This window comes from Arabidopsis thaliana, chromosome 2 (genome assembly GCF_000001735.4).
Source record: "Arabidopsis thaliana chromosome 2, partial sequence".
In the NCBI taxonomy this organism is placed as follows: Eukaryota; Viridiplantae; Streptophyta; class Magnoliopsida; order Brassicales; family Brassicaceae; genus Arabidopsis; species Arabidopsis thaliana.
In genome coordinates this window covers 2,256,274-2,273,536 of record NC_003071.7, presented here as the reverse complement: position 1 = coordinate 2,273,536, position 17,263 = coordinate 2,256,274, and the positions used below count along the sequence as shown (strand labels likewise).

The following is a 17,263-nucleotide window of genomic DNA, read 5'->3' as shown; positions in this document are numbered from 1 at the left end:
AAACTATTATTTTTATTCTTCAAACTCAAAAAGTAGAGCTATATAGTGACAAAAAAACTGTTGCACGTAAATTTATCGTCATAAAAATGACTTTTAACATAACACGTGAATTACACATTGTTTAATGATACGTTACTAAAAAAGATAACGTTATTTTTTGACCACCGATTTTTAAGTAATAAATACATGAATTGTTACAAGCAAAAAAATGTTGAGAGCTTATTCAATTTCATCATACTAGTGTGACATCATTGCTACATATATTGAATATATTGCACGTTTTTAGTTACACATATAAACACTCGTATGCATAACTACGTCAGGTATCCCGACAACAAAATTCACCTAATTTGTTTTAGTTAGCAAACCTGATCTAAAAACTCAACATTATGGGTCTTTCAACTTGAGTTAAGTACACAAACTCTCCCATACCAAGCTGTGAAGAGATCCAAAAAACAATATCCAATGTCTACATTTATTTTTATTTCTATTTTAAAGAAAATATAATCGATTTAGCTTCAATAACTCTAAAATAGAAAAAAAAAGAAATTACTATATATAGATTACTCTTAAATTTTCAATCAAAATCCAAAAAAAATATTTCTCAACATAACACATCTTACTACTTTAAAAACCTCACAAAATAGTTATTATATTATTCTTAGTCAAATTCATAACCTATATTCCCTATTTTCCGGTCAGTCATATGCTTTTGCTAATAAACTTAAATATAGATAGATCTGATAAATTCTTTTCGGAACCAATTATTTTCTTCCCTTAATTTATTAGTTGTTACCCTTTAAATGATCTTAATTCTAAAAAACAGACCAACAACTTTATTAGCTACCCTTAAATGATCTTTAGTTTTCAACAAACTCATCAACAATTTTATAAATTCTTAAACCCAACATCATCCACCCAAACACAATTATTAAAAAAACAATCTATATGTTTATAAACATATAATAAAATAAAATAAAAAGACACAAAAAGAACGTTGAAAAAAGAAAGAAAAAGACACAAAAGAACGTTTGAGGAAACCAATAAAAAGAAAAATGGGCCTGAGAGACTGAAGAACAACCCTTTTATCACGTATCGTGTCTCCAGCTGTATATATATTTCCCACACACACTCTTTTTCAAAACCCCACCGACGATGGCATTTCCGTTATTATTCTAACGGTCACACGTCCCTTACGTGTCCACCACTTTTTTTTATTATTATTTTAATCCCATCACTCTTTCTCTCTCTCTCCCTATCTTCTTCTTCTTCTTCTTCTTATTCCCCACACTCTCTTCTTCTCTACTTCACCATCATTCACACACACTCATGGCTTCTTCTTCTTCTTCTTCTTCCTCCATCACAATCATCACCACCTTCCTCTTCCTTCTCCTCCACACAACCGCCAAAAAAACCTACATCATCCGCGTCAATCACTCCGATAAACCGGAATCATTCCTCACTCACCACGATTGGTACACATCTCAACTCAATTCAGAATCATCTCTTCTCTACACTTACACAACCTCCTTCCATGGCTTCTCCGCTTACCTCGACTCCACCGAAGCCGATTCTCTCCTCTCCTCCTCAAACTCAATCCTCGATATCTTCGAAGATCCTCTCTACACACTTCACACTACGCGTACTCCTGAGTTTCTCGGTCTCAATTCCGAATTCGGTGTTCACGATCTCGGTTCTTCTTCTAACGGCGTTATCATCGGAGTTTTAGATACTGGCGTTTGGCCTGAATCTAGAAGCTTCGATGATACTGATATGCCTGAGATTCCTTCTAAATGGAAAGGAGAATGTGAATCTGGTTCCGATTTCGATTCCAAGTTGTGTAACAAGAAGCTTATCGGAGCTAGAAGCTTCTCCAAAGGATTTCAAATGGCTTCTGGTGGTGGTTTTTCGAGTAAGCGTGAATCTGTTTCTCCTCGTGATGTTGACGGACATGGAACACATACTTCAACTACCGCCGCGGGATCCGCCGTTAGAAACGCTAGCTTCCTCGGTTACGCCGCCGGTACGGCCAGAGGTATGGCCACTCGTGCTCGTGTTGCTACTTATAAAGTTTGTTGGAGTACTGGTTGTTTTGGATCTGATATACTAGCTGCTATGGATCGAGCTATACTTGATGGTGTTGATGTGCTTTCGTTATCTCTTGGTGGTGGTTCTGCTCCGTATTATCGCGATACGATTGCGATTGGAGCGTTTTCGGCTATGGAGAGAGGTGTTTTTGTGTCTTGTTCTGCTGGTAATAGTGGTCCTACTAGAGCTTCTGTTGCCAATGTTGCTCCTTGGGTTATGACTGTTGGTGCTGGTACTTTAGATAGAGATTTTCCGGCTTTTGCGAATCTCGGTAACGGGAAACGACTTACCGGTGTTTCGCTGTATAGCGGTGTAGGAATGGGGACGAAGCCGCTTGAATTGGTTTATAATAAAGGGAATAGTAGTTCGAGTAATCTTTGTTTACCTGGTTCGCTTGATTCGAGTATTGTTCGTGGGAAGATTGTTGTTTGTGATAGAGGTGTTAATGCTAGAGTTGAGAAAGGAGCTGTGGTTAGAGATGCTGGTGGTTTAGGGATGATAATGGCGAATACTGCTGCGAGTGGAGAGGAGCTTGTGGCGGATAGTCATTTGCTTCCCGCGATCGCTGTAGGGAAGAAGACTGGTGATTTACTTAGGGAGTATGTTAAGTCAGATTCTAAACCAACCGCTCTTCTTGTTTTTAAAGGAACGGTTCTTGACGTTAAGCCGTCTCCTGTGGTTGCTGCTTTTAGCTCGAGAGGTCCTAATACTGTTACTCCTGAAATCTTGAAGCCTGATGTTATTGGTCCTGGAGTTAATATTTTGGCTGGTTGGTCTGACGCTATTGGTCCTACTGGTCTTGACAAGGACTCTAGGAGGACTCAGTTCAACATCATGTCAGGTACTCAACTTTGAAACTTGATTTTGATTACATATTTTTGTTATTGATTAATCTATGATTGTAGAGAGGGGTTTGTTTTGTTTGACATGAAAAAGTGTCTGATTATTGTTAGGTACGTCAATGTCATGCCCACACATCAGTGGTTTAGCGGGTCTTTTGAAAGCAGCTCACCCTGAGTGGAGTCCGAGTGCTATCAAATCAGCTCTCATGACTACAGCTTACGTTCTTGACAACACCAACGCTCCTCTCCATGATGCTGCAGACAACAGCCTATCTAACCCATATGCTCACGGCTCGGGCCATGTAGATCCCCAAAAGGCTCTCTCACCAGGTCTTGTCTACGACATCTCAACCGAGGAATACATCAGGTTTTTGTGCTCTCTAGACTACACAGTCGATCACATTGTTGCGATTGTGAAGCGACCTAGCGTTAACTGCTCGAAGAAGTTCTCAGATCCTGGTCAGCTCAACTACCCAAGTTTCTCGGTTTTGTTTGGGGGTAAAAGAGTTGTGCGGTACACTCGGGAAGTAACAAATGTTGGTGCAGCAAGCTCGGTTTACAAAGTGACGGTTAATGGAGCTCCTAGTGTCGGAATCTCTGTTAAACCATCGAAACTTTCGTTTAAAAGCGTGGGAGAGAAGAAGAGGTACACAGTCACGTTTGTTAGCAAGAAAGGAGTGAGTATGACGAACAAGGCTGAGTTTGGTTCCATCACTTGGAGCAATCCGCAGCACGAAGTGAGAAGTCCCGTTGCATTCTCTTGGAACCGGTTTTGATAAAAAAACTAACATCCCTAGTGATGATGTTTTCTATTTAAGTTATCTTGATTGGGTTTAGGCTAAACCAAAGCCCATCATGAGCCATAAGTAGTGGGAAGTGTTCTTGTGTGGTTTGGTTTGAGTCATTGAGTGTGTAGGTGAAAGCATCCCAAAAAAAGTTAGGGATGATAAAAGAAAATGTTGTCAGGAAAAGAACGTTGATGTCGTCATATGTAGTGCTTCAAGTTTCTTCATTTTAACCATCATACTGATGTAATAGTATCTTTCAAATAAGCAACAAAAGTAATGTGACATAATGTCATCACTGACATCACTCAAGTGTCTAGACACAAATTGGAGGACATGCGTTCAATACAAAATCACGTGAAGCTGACGCAATTGGATATTAATTATTTCTAACTGGATTAACTGTTTTTTTTGGGGGGGGGTAAAAATTTGGATTAACTCTTACTTAGGATTTGAAGCTAAGTACGATGAGTAAGAAATTTTCTTTCCCGTAAAAGCGTCCCCAAGATTGGCAAAAGAATTATAAATAAATTTGTATTCGTCTATCATGATTTGCTAGGTCATGCGTACAGGAAACAATATGTTGTAAAAAAGATTCATATTTCGTGAGCTATACTTCACAAACCTATGAATTCCACAAGTGATGGCGGCAACAACAACACTAACGTTGGAGATATTCTGCTAGAGATTGATCTTTTACGTATAGTCTTCTTGCCTCTAGGCTTTGAATATATGAATCACTTTGTATCTTCGTTTTGCTTTCCTATCAGCTTTTTTCCATTCTATCTGTCTTCGATTCACCATCGCTTGAGGCAAATTCTCGTGGAATGGTAGTTGGACGAACATGGAAATCAGGGAGTCCGATCCATCACTATCTTCCATGTAGGGATGAGCATTTTAACCGAACCGAACCAACCAAACTCAAACCAGTCCAAACCAAACCCAAGCTTAGACTCAAACCTTTCGGTTATGTTTCTTCTCAACCCAAATGGTTCGGTTCGGTTTGGTTTAACCAATATGAATTATTAAACTTTTTGCTTAATTAATTAATTAATTAATTAATAATATTGTATATTACTAAATATGTAATTGTTTGCACTTTTAATTTCTTTTCATGGTTTATTTGAATTATTAAACTTTTTGCTTAAGTTAAGTATTATCAAGCTCAAAGTTCAAACGATAATGAACGAAATAATTTTGTTTTGTTACAATGATTAGTCTTTTAAAATCGAATTAAAATTAAACCAAACTAAAACCAAACCGAACCAAACATAGATTGACCCAAACCCAAACCAAACCATACTAACTTCGGTTGAGTTTGGTTAGAGTTTTACAAGACTAAATAAACCGAACAGAACCAAAATTAAACCAAAATGCCCACCCTTACTTCCATGTGTTTTGTGAAAATTTAGAGGATCCATTTCCACTTTATAACCACTTATATGTTCATTCAAAAAAAAATATTATGAATAAGATTACTAGAGTCTTAGTCAACTAACCATTAAAATATTCTTAACAAGATAAATATGCATTATTTTCAAATGAAATCAGTTGAAAAATGGAACTGTTGAGGTCATTGATTAACTATACTTTTTTATTTATTGACTATGTTTTGCATATATTTATTGATTATGTTTTGTTTTGGCCAGGTTATTGATTTTGATGGGTTAGTATTTATGTAATAAATAAATTAAATTATGTGGAAGAATAAAATATTGAAGTTTACATGAACAATCCGCCGAGCTTGGCGATGAATCAATCCATTTTTTGGCCAAATCGTAGCAAGAATTGAGTGTTGTTTCATGGGATATGGTCGAGTTAGAAGACCGTGAATTCCTCAAGTTCCAGAAGTACGCAATGGGGTTCATGTCTTTGGATCCATATATATGAGACAGGATTAGTCTCATACCTTTGTTTCTCACGATATCTTGAGAAAGGAAAACAAAGAACAACACTCATTCGTATGCGTCATGAGTCCCTCATACATAGTATTACGATTTTGTGGACTAAAATTTTTTAAACCATCTGTTTTTATTTTATTTTTAGCTTCTATAATCTGTAAATATGAGTGTTTTTGTTTTTGCTAGTTCAAATATAGATAAATTAAATCAAATACTTAAATATAAAACAAACCATGATTCTATTCTTCCATCCTCGTGCCTTTGGTCTTTGGTGTAGCCATGCTTGGTCATACTCATGTCCTATAGGAGCTATAAGAATAAAACATTTTGGTGGTTTCGTGAGGATAAATTTTGTAGCCTCATAAACTTAGGGGCCTTGTTTTGCAATAAAAATAATTAGGGCAGCTATTTTTATATAAGCTTAGATTTTGGAGGCTCTAACCCATGTTTCAATTTTCCCGGCCCATAGCTAGCGATGAATAAACCAATGTTAAGTTGTGGACAAGGTCTTCCATGTGTTTTCAGAAATGAATGTAAAGAACCCTGTTCAAAAAATCGGTAGGCGTTAGTCGGGATCGAACCGGGTCTACTGATTAATCCGTTAATCAAAAATTATATGGAAATTAATCGGGATAAGTTTTAGGGTTTTTATCTAATTATATGTATATATAAATATTATTTGGTGACATAGCATTTAAAGTTAGTATGGTGAAGTGGTTTCTGTAAACCTTTAATTGTTTATGTTAATGAGTTTGAGCCTCTAGAATGTAATATAACTTTTTCTATAACTTACTCTTTAATGGAGGGTAAAACAGACATTACATAATCATCTTCTTCACAAAGTTTGTCGACTTTGTAACCCTAATAATGACGACTGCTCGGTTTTTAGACATTTGACATCATTTTTAACTCGTTTTGGTCTTGTTTGTGCACAAATATGATAGATCTAACATGTATTTTATCCATAAACTACAAAAAAAATTCCTCTATGAATTAAGCGATTTGGACTCCATAAACTAAAAAAAATAAATCCTCTGATGAATTAAGCGATTTGGACAAATTCTGACGGTTACCGGCCACCGAGTGCTTAGGCGACCAGGGAGGCCACATTTTTTAACAAGGATAAGAAACAAATAAAATTTTTAAAACTGTGGAAGATCCAGCTTTCCTACTGATATAAACAGAGCCGACTCAACAAAACTTTAGTCCTAAGCTAAAAGAAAAAATAACCTTTTTCCCTAACCTTTTTGAAAATATTTTTTTTTGGACTCTATTTGGTTCAAAAAAAAAGAGAAAAAAACTTGAATAGATCTTGTGCTATGGCACTCCTACCACATGCCTAAGCCGGGGCTGAATATAAACAATGGTAAAAAGTTTAGGCCCTGAATGTTTTCTAGTTTATTATTGGTTTTTAGTTTCTGGTTTTTGGATTTTGGTTTTTGGTTTTTGATTTTTGTAGTTTATGATTTTTTGATGTAGATTTTGTTTTTGCAAAATCTTGAATGATAATTTATTTAGTTTTTAGTTTTTCTACATAACTATTATTTTAAAACTTTTTAAGTTATCAAATTTAATTTTTAGTTTTTATTTTGTGTTTTAAAATTACAAAATAATGATAATAAAAATTAAAAATGCAGAAAAACAAAAGCATAGGTATATTTTATTATATAAAGTTTCTATTCCCTATAAAATTTTAATGTATCATTTTGCTAAATCTAATTTTATTTTAAAAAAATTAAAAGTCCTAATCTAGTTGCATATAAACATAGGTTTGGTAAATAAAACCAATGTATACATTTAATATTTAATGAATGGTAAATGGTGAAAATAGCATATTTAAAATAATAATTAAAATTTGAAAAAAAATGTGACGTAAATTGTTAGAAAAAACCTAATTTGGGTTTTTAGATTCTGTGAACAAATATGCAAAATATCTTAAAATCTTGTTTTCCTAATTGTTAAGAAATCTACTTTTTGTAGAATCATGATTGGGTAATATTTGGTTTTTGCAAAATCAAAATCCAAAAACTATGCCAAAAACTGCAGCCATTCAAGGCTTTATTGCTAGAACAATCATGATGGTCACTTTCACCAATCACCACTTTATGTCCTTTATTGTTGTGGCATTCTTCGTCTTAAGTAACACCATTATAGTATTATTTAAAAAACATTTATAGCTTTGCATCAATTATCTTAAGTAACATCACTATAGTATTATTATAAAGATTTATAAAAATCTTAACAAGACAAATTTGAGTCATATCCAAGAAATGAGTTGAAAAATAGAATTATTCAGGTCATTAATGGATTGATAAGTCTTTTTTGTTCTTCCATTAGTTGCACATATTTTGCTCATTCTTTCGTTTATATTTTGATTTTGCCAACAATTTTTGTATACTAAATGATAAAGTTGGAGGAAATGTTTTTACTACATAGCTTAATTGGATAATTTAGAAAATATGTTATATAAATAATATTGATTTTATATGATCAATATCATTAGACGCTCTAATTGATAATAAGAGTATCAAAAAGTTTATTATTGCTTTGGAATTTTCTTAACTTTGAATGTAGTGATCTGGAGAAAAAAAGGCGAGCAAATGGGAATTGGTACTTTGGTAATTTGGTAGTTCTCCTAGAGCAATGAAAAGAGCTTTTGGACTTTCAAACAATATTTCTGTTTTGATGATATTTGTCATGATTTTATTTTGTGAATAAAAGTGTAGAAAATCATACACAATAACATAATAATTTAATTCAGTAACAATTAAAGACTTTTTTTAGTTGAATAACAAAATTTTCAATGACTTTATTAAAGTATGAATCCAATAACTTCAGATTTATGAAAATTTTAGAAGCTTTTTTATAAATAAAAAATAATAGCACTAGACATTAACAATGTTTAATAAATTTTGATTGAATAACAACAAATTTCTCATAACATTTAAAGTCATTAAAACACTATTTAAATCACAAACCAATAATATCCCCTAAATTTAATTATTAAGTTTAACTTTAGTGAAAAATTCCAAATATTTTTTATTTATTTATTTAAACATTTAATATCCAAACTTTTTTGGTTAGAAAAATAATACACATAATAATAAATATGTGCAATTTAATATTCAAAAAATTAAATATTGTTATTTACGCATTGATTACTTCATACAACACCAAAAATTCTAATTTTACCATCATCTCTAAATAGTCTTTTTAAAAATAACTGATGAATTTTACCCTCATCTCTAATTGTACCGTGATGAATTTTTGGTATCTACTATTGTTGAGAAACAACTGACTAACATCTCAGCAACGTATAACTTCATGTGGTATGAATGCAAAAGAAAATATTTATTTTGTGAACCGTGATTTATTAGCAAAACTGTAAGGTTAGAGTTTGAAGAGTTACCAAAAAAAAGATAGCGCTACTCTCTCTTTCTCTCTGGCACCATTATCGAGGCTCCTCCGCTGATTAATTTTTCCGACGCCGGTGAAGCTTTTGCTTGCCGGCGTCGGGATTCCAGCTTCCTTTCACCGCTGCTTCACATCTTTTCTTTCTTTGTTTGTTCTCCTTTGAAATCATTCTCCATCATTTTTTCTCTGTTTAACCTCTATCAAACCTCTTTAAACGTTTTGTACCACCTCACTTCGCTTCTCAGCCGATCTTCATCATCAAGTGAAGAAGAAAAGATGAGTTATCTGGCAAATCCTTATCTCCATTTCTTCCTCGTAGCCCTCGCTTCAGATCTGAACCCTTGGAGCTTTGTCTCAGTTTCGGATCACGGCCAGCGACTGTTCCCGCCGATCTTCCAATCACCGGAGATGTTGCAGTCACCGCAATTGTCTTCGCAAGCTTCAGATTGCCGCCTCTCCCCTTTCCTGTCTTGGCATTCCAAAGAGAAACTAGGGTTTTTCCCAGTGGACCTACTTTCTTCTTTTGGCCCAACCCTATTTAGAAGGCCCAAGCCCATCAATTGGATTAACTATCTTAAGACAAAAAAATTCAGGTCTGTTTCCTTTATTTCTATGTTAAATCCAAGACATAACTTGTGTCGATCTTCTCTAATCCGTGGTTATGGACTCCATGTGAGAGAGTTATCACCATTGTTGTCTTGACTTTGCATATATTGTGGGATATTCCTGGTTTTAGTTGTATTTAGGGGCTTATGGTATGTTTACAAAGGCTTGAAGAACCTTGATCGAAATATCTCGAACCGATTGTGCCGAAGTGTTTTTTGTGGCTTTCGACCACTTGTGCTTATCGACCATTATGCTCCAATTAGCTCATCGAGCGTCGCTCTCAAGCAGCGTACCTTCACCATCATCTCCATCATCAAGTTCCTAAACGTTAAAGTTCTTATTGCATTTTATTGGAGATGTCTAAACCTTTCGCTTTGGGTTTCAAAGCTATCATCAATCGACTATAGCACCATAGTCTCCCGAATCCTTGTTATTGTGCTACCTTGGTTAGTGCAGCTCTCTATGTTGAGAAACTTATCATTGATTCCTTCGTTAACGTCTCAGGGTCCTATGACCATGACTAATCTGGCGTCCTTCGAATCCTTCGAGGATGCTTTCTCGATTCACCGTGATCTCACTTGTTTCAATGCGCTTCCAAGCTATGGTTTCAAAGCTCTCATGGATTTAAAATCGATGTATCGTATCTTTCATTTTATGACATTGGGGAATGTTAGTGTCTTAAACTTTGGTTTTCTTGAACCTCTCTTTTTGTATTTGCTTTTGTGATGGAATGAATACAAATTGTTTGACAAAAAAAAAATGAGTTTTAAGAGTTAGGGTGATTTGCAACAATAACAAAAAAAAACATAAAATTAAATATATAGCACCTTTTATGTATTAATTAGGTAAGTAACACTTTGACACATGAGCAAAGTCTAAACGATCCTTGCTTTACCGTTTCCAACTGAAAAGAGAGAGGCAAGTGGACATCAGACGAAAAGAGATATGGTCGAGATCATCGGAGAAGATGGAAGGAAGAGATGGTGAGAGAGAAGAAAATAGAAATCTAACCGAGAAGAAAAGATAGCCAAATCCAAAGAGAAGGTAAACAAGAAAGAGAAACGGTGACAAATTTTTGGTGGCTGGCTTGGATATGCAACATACACAAGAGATGGTCAAACAAAGGACATAATTTTCCGGCAACGATTTTTCAGCGACGATTTTCGGGCGATTATTTTCCGACAGTAGTAGCTCCGACGATGGTGTTCCGGCGACAGTGGTTCCACCGGTAGTGGTGGTAATGGAGGAAGGTGGTTGATTAGTGGAGTAGTGGTGGTGGAGGAAGGTGATGATGGTGGTTTGAAGAGGGAAGGACAAAATTGTCCTAAATACACAAAATACACAGAATATTGATGATATTTTTATTAGGTGTTAGAAATTTAATTTAGATTTTTTGTTTGGTTATTCATGCAAATTTCCATAAGAGTTACCCATTAAAATTTTGTTATTTTTGCATATACTAAGAAAATGTTTATGGATCCGTTGTTGTCAATATATCTACATATACATTTTTGCAGCCATTTTGTGAAATAAATCGTGGAGTTGGGACTTATTTATAATGGCTGCCACTCACATTTATTATTTAGTTTTACAAAATTTAAAAAGATATTAACCAAACGATATCTTGCCTAATTTGTTTCTAAAAATCTCTACACAATCTTTTCATATATCTTCAAAAACAAAATTCCGTGAATCTTACTCCACAAATATGCATAAATTCGATTTATAGCAAATATTTATATTAACATTTTGTATAGCAAAAAAATACTAATTTATAATAATAAAAATATTCACATAAAAAATCATATACACATACAGAAAAAGAATTATATATATCATCATTTAAGCCGTTGCTTTATTTAAATAAAAAAAAATACAAAAAATTGAAATCATATACTTTCTATGATAAATTTAAAATCTATATTAGTAGTAGAAATTTAAAATCATTCAAGAAACGGTATAACACAGGTGAGATCCTAAAATTATTGTATTTATAACAAAAATAATTTATTTTCTTGGATTTTATAATACTAATATTTAGCTAACGAGATAATATAGACGAGTTTATATGGGATGACGGGTTTTAATCGATATCAATAAAGAACAGTATATCACGGATGAATTCTTAAAATTTACAATTAAAATACATTTCTACAACCGTAAACACAAAAACCATATAATATTAACAAAACGAATATAACTTGAAACTTAAAAAATTTAGCTATAAAAAATCGACCCACGGTATACTGCAGATAAAATATTCAAAATTTTAAAATCCACCATACATCATTACTTAAAAAAATATGTGTTTTCATATCAATAAACCTAAACAATAGTAATCATAAACTAAATAATACAGAGATTGATAACTACATTGAAAAATACAAATTAATATGATATATTTTCAGTTAATCTTTAAAAAAATAACATTATACTTTTGTAAACAATATAGCCCCGCGGTATACCGCGGGTTAAATTCTATTTAGTTTACATTTTAATGATTAAATTTGTTATCTTTTTGCTTTTGTATTTTTAAATGATTAAATTTGTTCTCTCCTCTAATAAATTTCAAATTTTCCTGTTATTGAAGTCTATGAAAAGTCAAATTAACAACTAACGTAGTAAACGTATCTTTGAACTTTTATGTTTATGGTATAAAAGCGTTGACTTTTATGTGAACCACTTTTTTTTTTTAGTGTAGAAACTGTTTACAACCCAAGAAGGAGGCTTAATATTATCAGAATAAAAACTAGACTTCCATATTGAGCAAGATTATGTGAACCAATTAGACATAATAATAGGGTTTTGATTCAAGTCATATTGGCATCTACATTAATAAAGAAAATATTATTAAGAAGTACATACACATACACTGTGGAAGCCCCCTTGGCCCAATAGTTGACCAAATGTTCATTAATGTTTCTACACCAAGAGGTCTGGGGTTCGAGTTCTAGCTACTACAGTTTATTAGCAAATTTGCAGATTAATGGAGGCAAGTGTACATGAGGTCTACAACGAAGTACAATTATAGCCGTTCGCCAAGATTTTACGCAGAGAAAATGTTGAAGATATCCATCAAACGCATGGAGAATGAGAAGAATGTGTCGTCTGTCGTGGATCTAATAAAGGTCGGAAGGAATTGTGTGTAGTAGAATCGTCTATGTAACAGTTTTCATAATTTGTAATAAATAATAAATTTAGACGGCAAAAAAAAAGTACATACACTCATATATAATAGCAGAATATATAAAACTTTTTAAGCAATTACATTTATGGATAATTATTTTGTGGCCGAAAAAACTGAGGGATTTATATTACTACTATAAAAGTAATATAATTATATAGAAATGGGTAAGAGAGAATCAAAAACGAAAAAAAGCAAAAGAGGATTTTGACTTGCACACAATTGTCCTCCGGCTTCACAAGTAATCAATCTCCCACACGAATTTGCATGTTACTACTAAACTTTTCACATTTGCCAAATGGATTTTTTTTTGTCTTTTTCTGCTATATACCAATGAACTTCAAATTTTTAGATTTGGAAGTTTTGTGTCACTCTATGATTTCTGATTCTCCCAGACGATTTGTTTTTTTACTGGATAATAATTAGAATATTAACAGATTTGCATCATACTTTGCAAAATATTATGATGTGCATATTAACCGAACCAAACCAAACTGACCCGATCTAATCAAATTCAAACCAACCCAAATCAAACCTAAGCTTAGACTCAAACCATTTGGTTGCATTTTGTCTCAACCCAAATGGGTCGGTTCGGTTCGGTTTACAATCGAACCGAACCAATAATCCAATGTATTTATTAATTTAATTAATTAATTATATTAATAATATTCTAAATAATTCTAAATATTTATAGGTTGAATTTTCTATGTTTTTCTTTCTAGTTTTGTTTGAATTATGCATTTGTCTCAACCCAAATGTTTGAATTTTCATACTGTATATTTAAATTGCATAATTCAATTTTTTTATTTATTTATTAATAATATTGTAAACCACAAACACATGTCTTGGGTTTTTTAGGTTTTTCTTTTCATGGTTTTGTTTGAATTATGCAATTTAAACATAGAATTTAATACGTTAATTAATTTTTTGAATCAAACTAAAACCGAACCAAATTAAAACCAAACCAAATCAAACCGAACCAAATTAAAACTGACCCAAACACTAACCAAAACAAACTAGTTACGGTTGAATATGGTTAGAATTTTACAAAATCCAAATAAACTGAACTGAACCGAACCCAAACCGAACCTGAAGTTAAACCGAAATGTCCGCCCCTATAATAAACAATGTTGAGACGTGGTGCTTAAACAGTTAAAAGTCAAAACGTACGTCGCCAAACATTTGAAAAAAGTGACCAACTAGTGGACCAATTCTCTTCTTTTGCTTTCTTTAGAGTCAAGAAACAAAACAAAACAAAAAAAGTAACCCATACCGCCATAAGAATATCTATCTATATATACAAGACTAATACAAGAGTTTAGTTTGTTAGTTGCAAGAACATGAAAGCAGTGGTGAGCAAGTTGTATTGTTCCTCGATGGAGGAAGTGATGGTGGTGAGACGACGGCCACACGTGGTTAACGGCGGTGGCTTTGTGGTGACAGATTACAAAGAAAAGATAGTTTTCAAGATCGACGGTTGTGGAGTTCTTGGAACCAAAGGAGAGTTAGTTCTCAGAGATAGTGATGGCAACGATTTGCTTCTCATCCACAAAAAGGTATCCTTTTAATTTCATCCCAAACATCTCATTATTATTCCAAACTTGTATGATTATATATATAAGTTTATTCTTTATAAATATTTGAGGATTAATTTCGAATGCTAATAAGCTTTTTTAAAAAGGTGAAATAGTGATGGAGCAATTTTCTAAACAACAACTAGTGATCAATAATGATTTTACTTTATATAATGCGTCAAGATAAAGCAACCCTTTTAATATAGAGATTCCTTTAGAGGAGAAAAGGTTAATTTGATTGGTTTATAGAATTATGTGTTGGTTGGTGTAGGGAGGAGTGGTGCAGGCTTTGAGCATTCATAACAAGTGGAAAGGTTATAGTTACGACTACCAAGGAAGTCCTAAACCGGTTTTCACGTTGAGGGATCCCAAACACTCTTGCTTCTCCATAACCAGTTCAATCCGCATCTCGGTTGGACCGGGGAATTGCTACTTTGATGTTAAAGGGTATTTCCCGGATAGGGATTGTAGCATCGTTGATTCCAAAGGAAATGTCATTGCACAAGTAAAAGAATGGATTGGGAGTAGAGATATATATAAGGTGGTGACAAAACCAAGTGTGGATAAAGCTTTTGTTTTTGGAGTAATCGCGGTTCTTGACTATATATATGGTGAATCTACAAGTTGTTGATCCGCCCATCACTATCATCTTCACATTTCTGTGTTTGCTTGAGTCATCGATGTTGTTTTATGTGTAAATTAGTTAATTAATTAACTATGTAACTGTTGTATATAGATGCCGAGCAACTCTTACTTATGTGCATATTAACTAAATTATACTAGTTATCAAAGGACTCTCCAATTTGTACGGTCGTTTAAAGTATTCAAGTAAAAATGAAAGTTAAACATATATGACTTTGGCTCTTTAGCAATGAATGATAGAATTTCTCTTTGAAAATGATTAGACCTAATCAAACACGAGAAGCATGAAATTTAAAATGAGCATTAAGATGAGAAAAATTTGCAACAAAATAACTAACTTATCTATTCCTCTACACACTAATAGACTTCAATAGAAAGTTAAACAGTAATCAATTCATTTCTATATTAAGTGAACCGTAGTGGTTATGTTTTTGAACTAGTGATTTTTTTATTGTTGATTTTACGAAATTAATTAATGACCATAGAGACTAATCAATTTATTTAAACTGAGTTTATTTATAAAACGAATGGACTACAAGATTATAGAGCAAGCGAAAAATTCTAACAAACACTCAATTATAATACAAAATCATTATCCAAATGAACCACAACATTTCTTCGTTCTACATAGACACATCTTCTTCCCACCACCTCTAGATTTTCCATAATCATATCTCAACTCCGTTAATGGAGGAATATGTTTCATTGCAAAAAAGCCAATGTAAAGACACCATAAACCATTTTGTTCACGAGCAATAGACTGCCAAAACACGTTGGGTGAGCAACTATGGTTCATAAATCGAGCCACATTACCTGACTTCTTTGCACTAATCACCAATGACGATGACACACTAAGCTTTTCTCTGAATACATGTTTTGAACCACATGATCTACGTCCACAAGCGCAACGATCAACCATCGATGGAATATTATTGATTACTTCATGTATAAGTGAAGTGACATACCTAAACAAGGCAGGACCATTCTCCTTGTCAACTTCATTCACCAAACAAACCTTTAGATTCTCAGCTCCATTAGAGAGATCTTCAAGGATAAGACCTGGTCTTATACTCAAACCATTCCTCCAATTCTGTATCGATTTCCAAATACCGAAAGCGGGTTTTTGATCAGGCTCTCTCACCAATTTGAATTTAAACACTATGAACCCATTTTGACCTTCCTCTTCCCACCTATTAGTAATCATATATGTTCCATCATATATGTAAATATTACCATTTGTCCTTTTTTCATCCTTCATACATCTAACCACTCTCACAATACTTTTCTTCCGAAAAGCGGCTTCTAGTGGAATATTCAACCTCTCAAGTTTCTGATTACATGGTTGTCCATGATACATGTCCGTACCACCAAACCCGGTAAATATTAATGAATCGGGATCTTCGGTTTTGTCAGCATTTTTCCCTGAAGAGATGACACTAACTGCAATCTGTTTACCCTCCTCGTCCCCGTGATCTTCAACTCCTATAAACTCCATGTCAATGGTGCCTGAATGGAGCCCCACTAGACCCATTTCACCCCTAAAGAAAAAGATGTCTCCTACATCAACCCGGGAACCAAACCGACACGCTTTTTGGTGTTTGTGTACATTTTGAGGTTCTTAAAAGTACGTAAAGCCGTTGCAACCTCACCATGCAGATTCCAAATTTGGCTTAAACGCCTCCTTACCGCATCAAACTGCAACATTACACTACTCACTACCACACTGTTTCCCGTTTCTTGATCTTTTTCATTCATGCCACCTTGAAAAAATGGAATTGATTCGATCAATCTATCACTCATCTTCAAATACGTCCCGAGATCTATACATTAATAGGACATGCATCAGCATCAGCAACATAAATTTGCATAATAAGACTACCAAACTGAAATATGGTAATAAGCGTAATAAATATCTTATTATATAAAGTACGGTTTCAAAAGTTACTAACTCACCAGATTATGACACGTGGCAGTTTATCAATCTAAGATTTTGACATGTATTAGATTTTTTTTTACTTTTTTCCTTAAACAAAATAAAGGAAACTAAAAAAAGAAACATATTAACAAATATTGATTTATATGTCTATATATATAATTAATTTTTAATTTTCTTAAATAAAATGGAAAACTAACAATAAGATGTAGTTTATAGAATTAAAAATAAGATGGAATATATAAAAACCGGATAGTTCAGATTACTCATGTGTATAGGAAAACTAATCGCATA

At 33.5% G+C, this 17,263-nt stretch overlaps 4 protein-coding genes and 1 long non-coding RNA gene across 6 annotated transcripts; 3 read left to right on the top strand and 2 right to left on the bottom strand.

Annotated features, from left to right (window-relative positions):
• Nucleotides 1-1,084: 1,084 nt before the first annotated feature.
• AT2G05920 (Subtilase family protein) lies at nt 1,085-4,222 on the top strand. Its single transcript, NM_126605.4, has 2 exons — nt 1,085-2,929; nt 3,042-4,222. The coding sequence occupies exons 1-2, from the start codon at nt 1,330-1,332 to the stop codon at nt 3,704-3,706; spliced, it is 2,265 nt and encodes a 754-aa protein (NP_565330.1). The 5' UTR covers nt 1,085-1,329; the 3' UTR covers nt 3,707-4,222.
• Nucleotides 4,223-8,993: 4,771 nt separating this feature from the next.
• Nucleotides 8,994-10,413, top strand: AT2G05914. Of its 2 annotated transcripts, NR_140116.1 has the most exons (2): nt 8,994-9,623; nt 9,767-10,413. It is a non-coding gene; the product is annotated as an other RNA (long non-coding RNA). The 2 variants fall into 2 exon arrangements; NR_140115.1 differs by having other exon boundaries at nt 8,994-10,413.
• AT2G05915 (uncharacterized protein) lies at nt 9,272-9,721 on the bottom strand (the record flags this gene model as incomplete). The annotated part of the gene is made up of 2 exons (NM_147250.1): nt 9,272-9,564; nt 9,664-9,721. 2 exons carry the CDS (start codon nt 9,719-9,721, stop codon nt 9,272-9,274), a joined length of 351 nt encoding a protein of 116 aa, NP_671783.1.
• Nucleotides 10,414-13,903: 3,490 nt separating the features above from the next.
• On the top strand, nt 13,904-15,256 carry AT2G05910 (LURP-one-like protein (DUF567)). The gene is made up of 2 exons (NM_126604.4): nt 13,904-14,376; nt 14,666-15,256. Exons 1-2 carry the CDS (start codon nt 14,161-14,163, stop codon nt 15,023-15,025), a joined length of 576 nt encoding a protein of 191 aa, NP_178648.1. The 5' UTR covers nt 13,904-14,160; the 3' UTR covers nt 15,026-15,256.
• Nucleotides 15,257-15,628: 372 nt separating this feature from the next.
• SDG11 (SET domain protein 11) lies at nt 15,629-16,567 on the bottom strand (the record flags this gene model as incomplete). The annotated part of the gene is made up of 1 exon (NM_126603.1): nt 15,629-16,567. The coding sequence occupies one exon, from the start codon at nt 16,565-16,567 to the stop codon at nt 15,629-15,631; it is 939 nt and encodes a 312-aa protein (NP_178647.1).
• Between the last annotated feature and the right edge of the window lie 696 nt (nt 16,568-17,263).